The sequence below is a fragment of the Lynx rufus genome, unplaced genomic scaffold (assembly GCF_022079265.1).
Source record: "Lynx rufus isolate CCGP_SWC_20201006 ecotype Redwood Valley unplaced genomic scaffold, mLynRuf1.p SCAF_10, whole genome shotgun sequence".
NCBI classification, from domain to species: Eukaryota; Metazoa; Chordata; class Mammalia; order Carnivora; family Felidae; genus Lynx; species Lynx rufus.
The window spans coordinates 59,306,570-59,321,056 of record NW_025814824.1 but is presented as its reverse complement, the minus strand read 5'-3'; the positions used below and the strand labels follow the sequence as shown (position 1 = coordinate 59,321,056).

The 14,487-nt window shown below is 43.6% G+C and overlaps 1 protein-coding gene across 1 annotated transcript in view; it reads right to left on the bottom strand.

The window, feature by feature from the left end:
- Positions 1 to 14,487, bottom strand: part of FRMPD1 (FERM and PDZ domain containing 1) — a 49,110-nt gene that overhangs the window by 14,669 nt on the left and 19,954 nt on the right. Inside the window, exons 5-7 of the mRNA XM_047098942.1 lie at positions 9,199 to 9,306; positions 5,080 to 5,175; positions 165 to 290 (exon numbers count right to left, since the gene is read on the bottom strand). Of these exons, the coding sequence (XP_046954898.1) occupies positions 165 to 290; positions 5,080 to 5,175; positions 9,199 to 9,306 (330 nt within the window). The remainder of the gene's footprint in view (positions 1 to 164; positions 291 to 5,079; positions 5,176 to 9,198; positions 9,307 to 14,487) is intronic.

The window sequence follows — 14,487 nt, the reverse complement described above, 5'->3', positions numbered from 1 at the left end:
GACCCCACATACTTCATATGAAAATCAGTCCTGATTTTTGCCCTGTTATCCCCAGGCTGAGTGAGGGCATGAGAAAGTGCTGATGTGCTGAGCCCTATCCCAAAGATTCTGGCTGAGTTGTGTAGCTTGCCCAGCCCGGCTCTCCTCACAAGGAGCAGGTATACCTGCTGGATAAGTTCCTCCTCATGCAGTAGGTGCAGCCGTGAGATGTTGTACTGCTCTTCCAGGGCCAGTGCAAAGTACTCCATGCTTCGGATGGACAGCTTCTCCTTCACAGTGAGGATGATGTCCTGCCAGGCACAGAGAGACATAAGAGTCACCCAAAGAGCAGGCTGGCCCTCGTGCTCAGGCACAGAGCAGGGAGGACCTCCTTGACCTTTTCTCTGCCCCTCGGTGCAGCTGGGGAGAAAAAAGCCTGTGCTGGCTGGGTCCACTGCCAACTCAGGCAGCTGAATCTTCCCAGGCTACATAAGGGACTTCTCATCACCCCTCATGGCCCTACACCCACTGCTCCCCTCTCTTCGGGGCTCCAGCACATCCATACAGTCATCCTCTCTTGTTTCGTGGAAGGCTGAAGCCATGTACTGGAGGCTCATGCCTCTCTTCAAGGTCTCTGGATTCATACTCTCGCTGGAGTCTGCAATTTCAACTGCTAACCAGACAGAATCCCACCACCTACCCAGCTCTGCAACTGGGAAATCAATCTAACATTTCTGAACCTCAGTTTCTTCCTGCAAAATGGATAATGATGCCTCTGTCTCAGAGTGGCTGGTAGGGTGGAATGATAATTACTGCTGAACCATTAGAGTTGCCATGCCACATTCCTCTCCTTCATTCACTACAGTGGCCCTATGTTATCACAAGGTCTTTGCTACCACAAGGCATTCACACATGCTGTTCCCTCTGCGTGGCACACTTTTCCCATCACTCCTCACAAAGCTGTTTCCCTCTCTTTGGAGATGCCTTCTCTGGTCACTGTATCTAAATATGATTGACCCTTCCCTTCTCTGTCCCAAGATCCTGTTTATTTCCCTCATCAATATTTAATATTTGCTTCAATAACAGCTATGTTCTTTAGTAAGAGACAGTATAATAAAGTTAAGTGAATGGGTTCTAGACCCATACCACCACTACTAATTGTGTGTCCCTGATTAAATTCTTTATTCTGCCTGAATGGTACCTAGCAGATGGCAAGTGTTCAGTACATGCTAGCCGCTAATATGTGTTTTCTTGTTTACTGTCTTTCACCCACTAGATGGTAAACTCCTTAGAATATGAACCCTGCCTCTCTTGTGCTCCACTAGATCTCCAAAGCCTGGGGTTCAGTAACGTTCAATAAACCTTTACTCAATGAATCAATAATCATCACAGACTCATTAGAGATGTCCTGCCAAAAGCTCAGGTTTAATAAGTGCCAAAACTGCAGGTGCTACCTGCTAGTCTGAATCCTCTTTCTACTTGCTCCATCACCCTCCATAACTCACCAGTGAGACCAAGTCCTGAATAATCCATCTAACTCAACGTTAATCTAATGCCTGCTTTGCACTGGCCTTGATGGAGAGGCCGTCTCTTGACTCTGTCTCCCTCTCCATCCTCCAATGTCTACTGTGCCTTGAGCTCACACATTTCTCCACTTTGCAGAGTGGTATGCTAGTGATCATCTTACTATCCATCTGACCTCCACCTTGCATCTAGAGCAGAGGTCGGCAAATCGCAGCCCATAGGTCAAATCCAGCCCACTGCTTGGTTTTGTAATTAAAGTTATATGGGAACACAGCTATGTCTGTTTGCTACAATGGCAGAGTTGAGGAACTGTGACAGAGACCCTACAGCCTGTAAAACCTAAAATATTTACTGTTTGGCCTTTTACAGAAAAAGTTTGCTGACCCCTGATCTACAGGGAGTTGTCTAAACCTTGTGCTGTGTACTGATTATGCTCTCTTGCTCAAGAATATTCAGGGATACCCTCCCCCACCCCATGGCCCACTAGGCCAAATCCAAACTCCTCAGCTTAATATTCAAAGCTCTCCAGTATCGGGTGCCACTTCTCCCACTTGATCTTCTGCTGCCTCTTCCAATGCACTCTGCTCACAAGCCCTGTCCTCTTGTCCAAAGTTCCCAACTTTGGGTCTTTGTAGATGCCATTCCCCATTCCCCGTGGATGCTGTCTTCACATACTGCTCATGGCCTATTCCTGTCAAAAGTCTGTCTATCTTTCCAAGTCAGCCTCCCTGGAGGTTTTTCCTTGCCCTCCAGCTGGCAGGTCTCTGTGCCCCGCAGCCTTACCACACAATTTAAAAAAAATTTTTTTAAATGTTTTTATTTATTTTTGAAGGAGAGAGAGAGAGAGAGACAGAGCATGAACGGGGGAGGAACAGAGAGAGAGGAAGACATAGAATTCAAAGCAAGCTCCAGGCTCTAAGCTGTCAGCACAGATCGATGTGGGGATCAAACCCACGAACTGTGAGATCATGACCTAAGCCAAAGTCGGACGCTTAGCCGACTGAGCCACCCAGGTGCCCCTACCACACCATTTTTATGTCCCACTGTCATGACCCTGAGCACACTGCACCTGCCTCGGTTCACACTGAGTTAGCCCCAGGTCTCCTCTCCCCCGCCCCCCAGGCCCCACGCCATGTCTCTGGGCTCCTTTTGGGTGTGACACTGAGGAATTTGTTTCTTTATCCCTGACAGCTCTTTGGCACACAAATGTTCACTGGGTGGAATGATATATTATTTTTCTAGACTTAGAGAAAGTGGGTTTTCTAAGGTAAAAGCTTTGTTCCCCTTTGTAAGGGAGCCAGGAAAAAAAGTTCATGTCAATCATGAACTGACAGTAAAATTTTTTTTTTTTTGACCCACAGGATTTGTTTGTATCTTCCCTCATGCCTCTCTGTCATAAAGAACTAAAAGACTTGCTTTTAAAATTTTGGTTACTACAGAGAAAGTAAAATTAACCAGTATTCTGCCAGCTAAATCCTTGCTCATTTCCCCAACTCTGTCTATCTATCATCTTGGATCTAATTCCTTTGTGGTGTGTGCTTTTATTATAAATCATCTCAAAGTCTTTTTGGCCACCAAAGCGGGGCTCACTCTAAATAAATCATTCTCTTCCATTCCAGTGCATTTCTTTTAATGTTTATTTATTTACTTTGAGAGAGAAAGAAAGAAAGAGAGAATCCCGAGCAGGCTCCATGCTGTCAGCACGGAGCCCAATGCGAGGTTCGATCCCATGAACCATGAGATCATGACCCGAGCTGAAATCAAGAGTTGGACGCTTAACCAACGGAGCCACCCAGGCACCCGATTCCAATGCTTTTTTTTTTTTTTAATGTTTTATTTATTTTTGAAGGAGAGAGAGACAGAGCATGAGTGGGGAGGAGCAGAGAGAGAGGGAGACACAGAATTCTAAGCAGGCTCCGGACTCTAAGCTGTCAGCACAGAGCCCGATGCGGGGCTCGAACTCACGAACTGTGAAATCATGACCTGAGCCAAAGTCGGACACCAAACCAACTGAGCCACCAAGGCGCCCCCCCCCCATTCCAATGCTTTTAGATCAAAGATGACAGGAGTAGAAACCTTGTCTAATTCGTTTGCAAAACTTTGGTGCAGAATGGTAGCGTGGCAAGCTCTGATGCAGGGTTCAGAAATAGACCAAGTTTGAAGCCAGTTATGAGCTAGTTGACCCTGACAATTTGGGCATCTCTTGGGCCTGTGTTATCATGTGCAAATGGGGATAATACTCATCACTTTACAACGTTACTGGAGGCATTAAAGGAGACAGTACACAAGGAAGTGCCCAGGAAAGCAGACATGTGGTAAACACTTAACAAATCCATTCCTCCCTCCTCTTCCTCCTCTGAGTGTGGTCTTCCCCAGTGCAGAGAGGCTTTCTCCAGCTTCTCCTCAGTCATGCTGAGGCAAGAATTGGATAGGGCATTTGGAGCAGCTCTAGGAATTGCCAAAGGAAGGTGACAGAGAGGAACACTGGCTGTATGCACATATGTGTGCATGGGGGGGGTACATGTGTGTGAGTGTGTGTGTACGTGCATATGTCTTGGCTACTGTATGTATAGCTGCCCACCTGAACCCCCTTTGTTTGCTTCTTCACTGGAGCCTCACTCTAACACCATTTACTCTCTTGTTCAGAAACTGTTGTGCCATCCCTTACTCTCTATGAATGTCACTCAACGCCCTCCCCAGCCAGCCTGCGCCCTCTCTCACTCCTCCTAAAAGAAAATGGCCAGTGGTCCAGTGTCATTGGATGGATTACTACTTCCTGGGCAATGCCTGTCTTATTGGCTCTCTGCATTAGTACATGTGCATTAGTACCCCCAACCCCTGCCAACAGTCGTGTCCCCACCTTCCCTTACTGAATTCTTGACTGCCCTTCAAAGCTTAGCTCAGGTCCAGCTGTTTTTTTGCAAAGCCTTCTCTGACGGGAAGGAGGAGATGGTGCTCTTTCCCTTGCAAGCAGAGCGCTTCCTTGTCCCTCTCTTTGCAGACCTTATTTCATCCTGCCTGGGACCTGGGAGCTCCTTGAATGTCCAACCTCCCTCAACTAGACTACAAGCTTCTGGAAGACAAAACCACACTTTACCTAGTCTGTACACCCCTCCCTGCCCCCCCCAGAGCACCTCCTCCCACCCATCCTCATACGGAGGAGCCTGTCAAAAAGAAGTTGAACTGACTTCACCCCAGAACAGAATATGCAGACTCTTGGGCCCACTCTGACATACTGCTTGAGTCTTTGGCTGCACTAGTCTTTTGGGTAGCAAATGGGGTCACATACAAGAGGCAGGGAGCCCAGTGATTAAGGGTGAAGGCTTACAAGTTGTAATAGGACCTTGGGTACTTCATCCCTCTGATCCCGGATTTCCTCCCCTGGAAGATAGTGATAAAAATACATCTTGCTGGGTGGTTGTACAACTAATGAGATAACACGGTGCTTGGCTTATTATAGGTGCCCAGACCGTGATGGTTGTAAGAGCACCAAGACAGCTTCAGGGCAAGATGCCCGGGGGTCCTGGGAGCCAGCAAATTCTCCTTGGGAAAAAGACTCAGATTTACTCTAAATACCTTCACAGTTGTGTTTGCCTCAAACTTGAAAGCTTTGGTCTGTCCATTCTCCAAGTACAGCTTGAGCACGTTGGGCATACACAGCAGAGAATTACCCTAGAAAACACAAAAGTAGTGTTGAAACTGGCCCTTCCTCTCCCCTGGGTGTGACTAGTCCTCAGCTCCCCTGGCCCTGCTTGGTGCGGAGAGCAGGATCCTCCTTAGCCTCCTCACCAGGACGTGGGCTGCTTCTTGGCATTTGGAGATTTCTCCAATGGACCAGGTCTATGTCACACAGAGACAGGCACGCTTCGTTCACTAGAAGTGTCAGACGTGAGAGGGTGGAGAGGAGTGAGCCCTGCCGTGAGCATACTGATGGCACTGCATGAGCCTGAATAAGGCCCCACGGCCATCAGCTGCCACTTCAGTATCTTTGGTTGCTAGCCTTATGGGATACAGCTTAATAAGTCAGATGACAAGCATGCACACTCTCCAAGACAGCCTTCCCTTGGGGAAGCTGGGGGGCTGAATGGGGTGGGAAACTACCTCAGAGTGCCCCCCCCCATTTTCCTGCTGCATTCCCAAAGGGCAGAGGGCTGCTCCCCACCTTCACTCATCCCAACCATCGCCCAGGACTTGCAGAATCTCCCAAGGGATTCTGCCACACCTGGAGGGTTGTTTTTGGGAAGGAGGCACAGGAATAATCTGTGTTTGGTAACCCCAAGCCAGCCAGAATCCCTGCAGTGGGACAAGGCAAGGGAATGATCCCTTTGGGCTCAAGAATCACCCCAGGACTAGCTAGTCTCATAAAAAAGGGACAGCTGAGTGTTTAGCTGTAAATAAAGAGGGCCCTTGGGGTTGGTGTCCTTCCAGAATCAGTGAACAAGCAGTTCTAGAGTCCCTAAGATCTGAGCTAAAATTGCTCCTAGGTATAATCTCTGCAAAGAGTTTGGGTATAAAGCCCACCCGGGTAGAGAAGCTTATCATCTTTTTGCAAAACAAAACAAAACAAAATAAAACAAAACAAAACATCCCAAAAAACTGACAGTCTACTTCAGAGGAGAATTATGTATCTTCTGAATATAAGGGCACTTGTATCTTTTAGGTAAGACGCACACTCATCAGTCTCTATAACTTTAAAAAAGACACAGTATTTTTATGGAGGAAAAAGAGATGAGTTCAGTTCCCCATGCTGTGTCACAATCAGGGAGGAGGGATTTCAAACTGCTTGCTCTGTGATCACCTCACTTCTCTGGTTTTGGGTGTTTAGGATGACCTTCACTTCGGATTTCCCAAGGGCAAAATTTCTTCCTTGAGATTTTATTATTTGGGACTTACAAAAAATACCTCCATAACAGCATCACATAACTACCACCATTTACTTTTCTCTAAGGTTTCTTTCAATTTTTATCTATACCTGTAAATCAGTTTTAGAGAGCTGCAGTAATGGAACATGCACAGTTTCTATTTTCACTTTTTATTCAACACGTATTTCATATACACTTTTTTAAAAAAATATTTTTATTTATTTTTGAGCAAGGGAGGGGCAGAGAGAGAGGGAGATACAGAATCTGAGCAAGGCTCCAGGCTCTGAGCTGTCAGCACAGAGCCTGATGCGGGGCTTGAACTCACAGACCGTGAGATCATGACCTGAGCTGAAGTCGGACGCTCAACCGACTGAGCCACCCAGGCGCCCCTCATATACACTTTTTAATGTGGATTTAATGTTTATCATTTTAATGGACTTAAAATCTTCTATTGATTTGAAATACCAGAATTGATTGAACCATTCCTCGGCCCTAGACATTTAACATTCTTTCCAATTTTTTTCTATTTTATTTATTTGTTAAAAAAATTTTTTTAACGTTTATTCATTTTTGAGAGAGAGAGAGAGCATGAGAGGGGAAGGGGCAGACAGAGAGAGGGAGACACAGAATCTGAAGCAGGCTCCAGGCTCTGAGCTGTTAGCACAGAGCCCGACGCGGGGCTTGAACCCACAGACTGGACCGCAAGATCATGACCTGAGCTGAAGTCAGACACTTAACCAAATGAGCCACCCAGGCGTCCCTAATTTTTTTCTATTTTAAATATCAGTACTATAGATATCTTTAAACACATGGATTTTAATTTGAATTATTTTATAGACTAAACTAATAGCAATGTGAACCTTTGGCCACTTTTTATGGCATTCATTATGCTTTGTTTCTTCCCCCACACAAAAAAGATGAAACCAATGTACAAAGCTACCAGTTAGTGCATGACTGTGGCTTTCTCAGCATCAGGACTTCCATTTTTTTTTCTTTATTTGTCAAACCTGCCCACACCTGGTCTTAACCATTGGCAAAGTTAAGCATTTTGCAAATGTTAGCTTACTATTTAAAATTTTTCTGGTGTCTTATCCTGCTTTCAGGAGGAAAGGTTAACAACCAATTTTACCATCTTTTAAACATTTGAAAGGATGAGTAGGTAGGTCACAGTGATGAACTCTCACTGGTTTTGCTATCTCTGCCTTACGTGGCTGATACAGAAACTTGGTGCTCTGACCCGCAAGTCTCCCCAGAGACACCTTTTTAGAACCCTCTTTCTCTAAACTCCCACCCTTACCAAAATTCTGAACCAGTTTTTGTAGCCAGTTCAGGTCAAACCTGTCTTTACCTGGTCTTCTCACAGTACCAGCAAGCAGGGAATGGGAGCCATTTTAACACAGGATCCAGGTGATCGGGTTCACATCCGCAGAACCTTTATTCTCTACCTGTCCCGTGAACTGGTTCTAGCCCCTACTTCTCATCACTGTGTATTACTCCTAAAAATACACACTGAATCTAAATTTAATTTGCTAGAGAGGTTCAATCCATTTCCACCAGCACGGACACACAGAGGGGTGCCTGGATGGTTCAGTCAGTTAAATGCCTGACTTCAGTTCAGGTCATGATCTCACTGCTCGTGAGTTTGAGCCCCGCATCAGGCTCTGGGGCCACAGCTCAGAGCCTGGAGCCTGCTTCGGATTCTGTGTCTCCTTCTCTCTGCCCCTCCCCCACTCATGCTCTGTCTCTCTTTCTCTCAAAAACAAACATTAAAAAATTTTTTTAAAAACCACACACAGAGATAAAAAATGGCTGCATGACAGGATCTCAGGCCTTTTCTAATGCATGAAGCCTCCCACTGGCCCCTTCATGAACAAATCCACCTTCCACTCTCAGGTCTAATGAAGGTGTGGTCTGTTAAGTAGCAGGCAAGGTAGAAAATAAGTGTTCTGCAGAGGTGAACCAGTTCACCCGGAACCCTTTGTTAAAATGGCCACCCCTCTCCATGTGCAGGTCTCTATGGCGAAAAGACCAGACAAGGACAAGCTCTGACTTGAAAGTTTCAAAATCTAATATTGACTGCTGAATGCAGAATGGCAATAGTTTCAGGCCATTGGGAAGAAAATGTGTAAACTATGAATAAGTCTTTTATCCAACAGCCCACATTAAAAACATAAACTCCACCAATATTTTCCTTTACAAATTTGTCCTCCCCTAATCCTGGATCTCTCCGTATCAAAAAGGACTAGATGGTATGTTAGAATGGAAAATAAAAGGACTGAAGTCACACAGACCTGGGCTCTTATATCTTCTTGCTATGTGATCTGAGAGGTTAATTGTCTTAAACTCTCTCAGCTTCTGCTTCCTCTTGTGTTAAAATACCTCCTTTGCAGGGTATTGTGATGACCAAGGATTATGTATCCAAAAAGTTTAGATTCACATAATAGAAGTTAAACACATAATGGGCTCTTGGGGGAAAAGAAAGCCAATCAATCCCCACCACTACCATCACTAATCAATATCAACCTTTAGAGGGAACACTAAGTTTGAAGGTTCAAAATAAGAAATTAGTATTTGCAGTCTGTTGACATTTCATGGGCAAGAGAATGGAGACACAGAACAAAAGAAAGCCACACCCAGTGCTTCTCTCCCTGGCTTCTCTCCCTGTCCGTGGTCTGCAGGCATCTTAGGGTGCTCAGAACCTCTAGCAAACCCACTGCACTCCCCTGGTATCCTCTCTGGGCTGCAAGATTCCAGTGTCTCAAGAAGGTAGGTGCCAGGAGGTAGCTCACCAGCTTCATGCAGAGTAATTTCAACCCCCTAACTAGTGACGCACCTGGCTGTGTCCACTGACAAGCACTTCCTCAGCAAAGTGCACCTTCACAGGGTTGGTCTTTAGCCGAGCTCTCTTCTCCTCAGTCAGGAAGGATGACTTGGGGACTCCCTGCAAAACATTAACATGACACATTTTAGAACAGGACTTTTGTAAAAGTCATTACACGTCTTCTCATTTCTTAAAAACAAAAGCAAAACCTCTGACAGCTGTTGAGGACTCAATGAAAACCCACAGAGAAGGACAGCATCTCACCAAAGAACTCTTTTCATAAAGTCTATGGATCCCAACCCAGACAATGTTCGTATGTGTCTGAGAACAGTTGAAGATTCAGTATGGTGGTGAAATGGTTGTGTATGACAAAGACAAGAAATGGCCTGTGAACAAGAAGACTCAAGTTCTGCTACTCAACAGTTGTAAGACCTAACTCAAACACAAATTATTATGGAAGAAAACCAGTTCTCTGTGTGTAAAATAAGACAAAATAACTCTGTGTGACTTTGGCCAAGTTATCGCTCCTCTTTGGTCTTTAGTCTTCCTATGTACAAGGAAGTTGTACAAGGTCTTTAGTCTTCCTATGTACAAGGAAGTTGGGTCCAAAAACCTCCAGGGCTCCCTGAAGCTCTGACCCTTGTGATTTATCCTTGGCCCCTCTTTGCTCTTCTCATCTTTTGGGTGGTGCCCTCTTTCCCCAGAAGTAGAAAGAGTCATCACAGTTTGGTATGAGTATGTAATTAAGCCTCTGGCTAGATTGTATCAGGTTAAACTGTGACACAATGAACAGCAACTTGTATGACCTAGACCAACAGGATGTGATGTTCCTGGATGGAATCCTGCTGTGTTATTCCCAGCCTCGCATGCTGTGTTTCCTTGGCCTGGATAGTCCTTTAGGCCAGGCTCTAGAATGTTTCCATGTGTTACGAGTTTCAAGATGGAGCTCTGGACCACATATTGTGTAGCTGCGGGAAAAGAGATATAACAGCAACCAGAGAAACTACTGGAGACAATGCTCATAACCTCAGATATCAACAGACCAATGCCATTAAGTACATGAAGTGAAGAAGTGACCCTGAAGTTTGATATTATAGGTAACTAGAGCCTTGGAATAATAGGGTTCATGACTATGATTCAGTATCTCAAATATATAGTTTTTAAAAAAAAAATTTAGTAAAAGGAGAAGGGGAAATAGCAATGTTCCCAGGGAAGAGGTAAACCTGTGTGGTGATCCCTCAACTCCAGAAATTACTTAACCTTGATTTGCTTTCTTTTTCAAGCAGAATGATTTTCCAATCAGAAGAGACAGCAGAAGGGGAAAAAGAAAGTTACAACCCAAAATTGGTGATAAAACTATCAGACTTCTTTGAGTGAGTTCAAGACACCTGTACCAGTGAAGCTAGGGGATGAGAGACTTGGTATCATCCACAAAAGAGAAAACTGAAAAAATATTAGGAGACTAAAGCTGGTTAATTATCAAATTTCCCAGAAAATGAACATGGAAGATTAAGGAAAACACAGATTGGTAAAGTTTGTTATTATTTCTTGGCAAAATCCAAGATAAGAGGTGGTCAGAGAGCTTTTTAGTCATTGATCACTAGTAACCAATATGGTGTTACCAAGAATAAGTCAGAGCCAACCAAGTTCATTTTTCTTTTGAAGATGGGATTCCAGATTGATAAGGCAGGGTCCTGTGGATATAGTAGTATTCCTTCATTCTTGCAAAATGTTTGATAAGGTCTCCTATAATCCCCCTGTAAAGAAGGCCAGATGCAGAGCCATTAGGAGGATTCAAAACTAGTTGACGTGTTCTCAAAATTGTCCTGATATTTTAAGCAACTCAGGCTCCCTTTGGCTCAGTCTCCATTAATGATGTTTATCAATGCCTTGGATGAAATCAGAGAAAGTGTACTTACCAAACCTGTGAATGAAACAGAGCTACAAGGTGTCATCAGATCTCAGGCAGCAGAAATTTGGGAGGAAAGATGAAGAAACAGGAAATCTAAAAGAGATGTGTGGGAAACTTGAGGAGCAGGTGCCGCTATGGGCCAGAGGCCAAAAAATCACGAAGAACAAACACAAGAGGGTACAAGAGGGGCTTGACAACCCTGATGTCCAGAGCTGAAGGGAACAGAGTAAAGTGACGGGTTAAAGTGACAGGTAAAACCATCACTACCCTAAGATTCAAAGGAATGAGAAATCAGGAGCAAAACGGGGGTGGGGGGGGGGAGATGCAGAGAGAAAAAGAATCCATGGCGGGGCGGGACAACTGTTATCATCTTCCACCTTGGAGACAGCAATCCTGCAAGAGTAAAGTCCAGAGATGGATCAGAAAAGAAAATCAACTGGCTGGGTAATGGAGGAAGTCAGAGAAGCATGGGAAGAGGTGGATCCCTGGCAGGAAGTGAGAATGAGTACAGCTGATGACGGCATTCCAGTTCTGTAATTTCTGGATGGTACAACCTCAGCGTGCCAGAACACTGGGCCAAAACAACATGATTTGACAGGAATTGATGTGAAATGTGGCACTGAGGATCAAAAAAATCAATTGCACAGCATGGGATGGGGGCTTGGAAGCTATTCATTTGAAAACCAGCCTTAGTTTTTGGTCAACCATAACGTTCACCCAAGCCAAGAGTGTGACTGGGCCTACTAAAATCTTAACCCAATCTTGGGCTTCACAAGTGTATTTGGTGCATGTTGGAAATACACTCTCTGTTCCCTGGGTACTCTCACCAGTTGACCGTAGGTGGAGCTGTATTCCTTTCTGGGTGCCATGGTTTGGGAAGACCACCATAAAAATTGGAATCTGTGCAGAAAGCTATCAGAAAAGTGAGATTTCAGAGAAGCATCTTACGATGAAGAGTTGATGGAACAGTGGTTAGCCTGGATAAGAGAAGGCCACAATTCCAAATCTTCACCAATTTATTTCTTACAAAGTAGATGTGCCCTGACTATCACTAGTTGGGGGCAGTCACAGGGAAGAAGGGACTCTCTCACATTCAGAACCACTCAACCATGAAACTAGCTGCCTTGAGAAAGGATACACACTCTGTCACAAAAAAGGGAGAGAGAGAATTCCAACCAGGCTCCATACCATCAGGACTGAGCCTGACTCGGGGCTCAAACTCAAAAACTGTAAGATCATGACCAGAACCAAAATCAAGAGTCGGACAATCGACTGACTAAATCACCCAGGCACCCCTCCCCCAAAATTCTATGTTTTAGAGAAGCAGTAATTAATATTCCAACTTTGAATTTTATTTATTCTTTTAAAGATTTTTTAAGTAATCTCTACACACAATGTGGGGCTCAAACTCACAATCCAAGATCAAGGGTCGCATGTTCCACCAACTAAGTGAGCCAGGCATGCCCCAACTTTGGATTTTATCATTCCTAATCAATTTCAAGTCATTTGAGAACTCTAAGAATCCGCTATGGCAAAGATGAGCATCCTTGCTGAAGTAAGACATATATGATCATTTGTCTTATGATCATATAACTCCTGGCAAGAGGCCTGAATGGCCTAGATAATACTCAGGGCATTTCTCAGGGTATGGGCCAATGTCAGCTTTTCCTGCAGGACCTGTGAAGCACAACATTCACATCCTCCTCTTCTTGGGAACCTCGTGGGAATCTCAGGAGTGGTACTGTAACACATTAATTTTCCTCTCCCTACACTCCATTTTTAAGAGGATGCAACTATAATCTATTTCCTTCTTTTTTAATTTTTTTAATGTTTTATTTATTTTCAAGAAGGGGGGGACAAGGAGGGGCAGAGAAAGAGGGAGACACAATCTGAAGCAGGCTCCACACTCTGAGCTGTCAGCATAGAGCCCAATGTGGGGCTTGAACTCACAAACGTGAAATCAGATGCTTAAGGGACTGAGCCACCCAGGCACCCCTCTATTTCCTTCTTATTGACTTAACAAGTGTTATCTTTTGTTTTCATTTCTTGAAAACAGCAGGAAAAAAACCCATCTAATTAAGTTTAAGATGTTCTCCATTGAGATGCTAATCAGCTAAATAAAAAGAATCTCTTAACACCTGTACAACCATTTATACTGATTAGCTTTCAGTGTACTTTTTTTAATACATTGGTTTCACATTATTTCATAGACAAATTCTTAGAAGAATCTCCATTTATTTGTTCACAAAAGCACTTGGTCTGTCATATTTATGGCAAACATCTTAATCCTATATAGGTTGCTTTTTCCCTATTCTATTTCCAAGAAATAAAAACAAAAGACAATACTTGTCAAAAATGAGAAAAGACCACAATTTCTTTGCTTTGTGTTGTGAAGTTTTGGGGTCATAGAAATTTAATTTTTTTCACATAATCAAATAGCTGCTTGTTCCATTGTGCTTCCTCCCACTCCCCATATACTTAGGAATTCTTTCCACAACCTACGACCAGATAGACACCCAACCATATTGTCTACATTTCTGTGTTTTTTTATATTTATTATTACATCAAATGATGTGACATGAGACTTTATTTTTTTCAAATGCTTAAGGAAATGTCTTAGCTTGATTTCATGAATGATCATCTTTTCTCCCACTGATTTGGGATGCCATATTTACCACATACTAAATTCTTATATCAATACCTATTCTAGGACTTTCTATTGGATTACACTGACATGTTCAACATTTTATCAATATCTTGTTTAATTATTTTAGCTTCATTAGTTTTAAAATCTGGTACATCAAGGCCATCCTCATTACTTTTTTTTTAAAGATACTTATTTATTTAGATTCAGGTTAGTTAACATACAGTGTAGTATTAGTTTCAAGAGTAGAACCCAGTGATTCATCACTTATATATAACACCCCGGGCTCATCCCAATAAGTGCCCTCCTTAATACCCATCACTCATTTAGCTCACCACCCCCCCCAGTCATTCCCCTCCAGCAGCCTTCAGTTTGTTCTCTGTAATTTAAGAGTCTTTTATGGTTGCCTCCCTCTCTGTTTTTATCTTATTTTTCCTTCTCTTCCCCTATGTTCATCTTAAATTCCACATGAGTGAAATCATATGATATTTGTCTTTCTCTGATGGACTTATTTTGCTTAGCATAAATACACTCTAGTTCTATCCATGTTGTTGCAAATGGAAATATTTCATTCTTTTTGATTGCTGAGTGGTATTCCATTGTGTGTATGTATGAGTGTGTGTGTGTGTGTATACACACACACAGTCACACACACATCTTTTTAATTTTATTTATTTATTTAATGTTTATTCATTTTTGAGAGAGAGAGACAGAGACAGAGACAGAGACAGAGACAGAGTGTGAG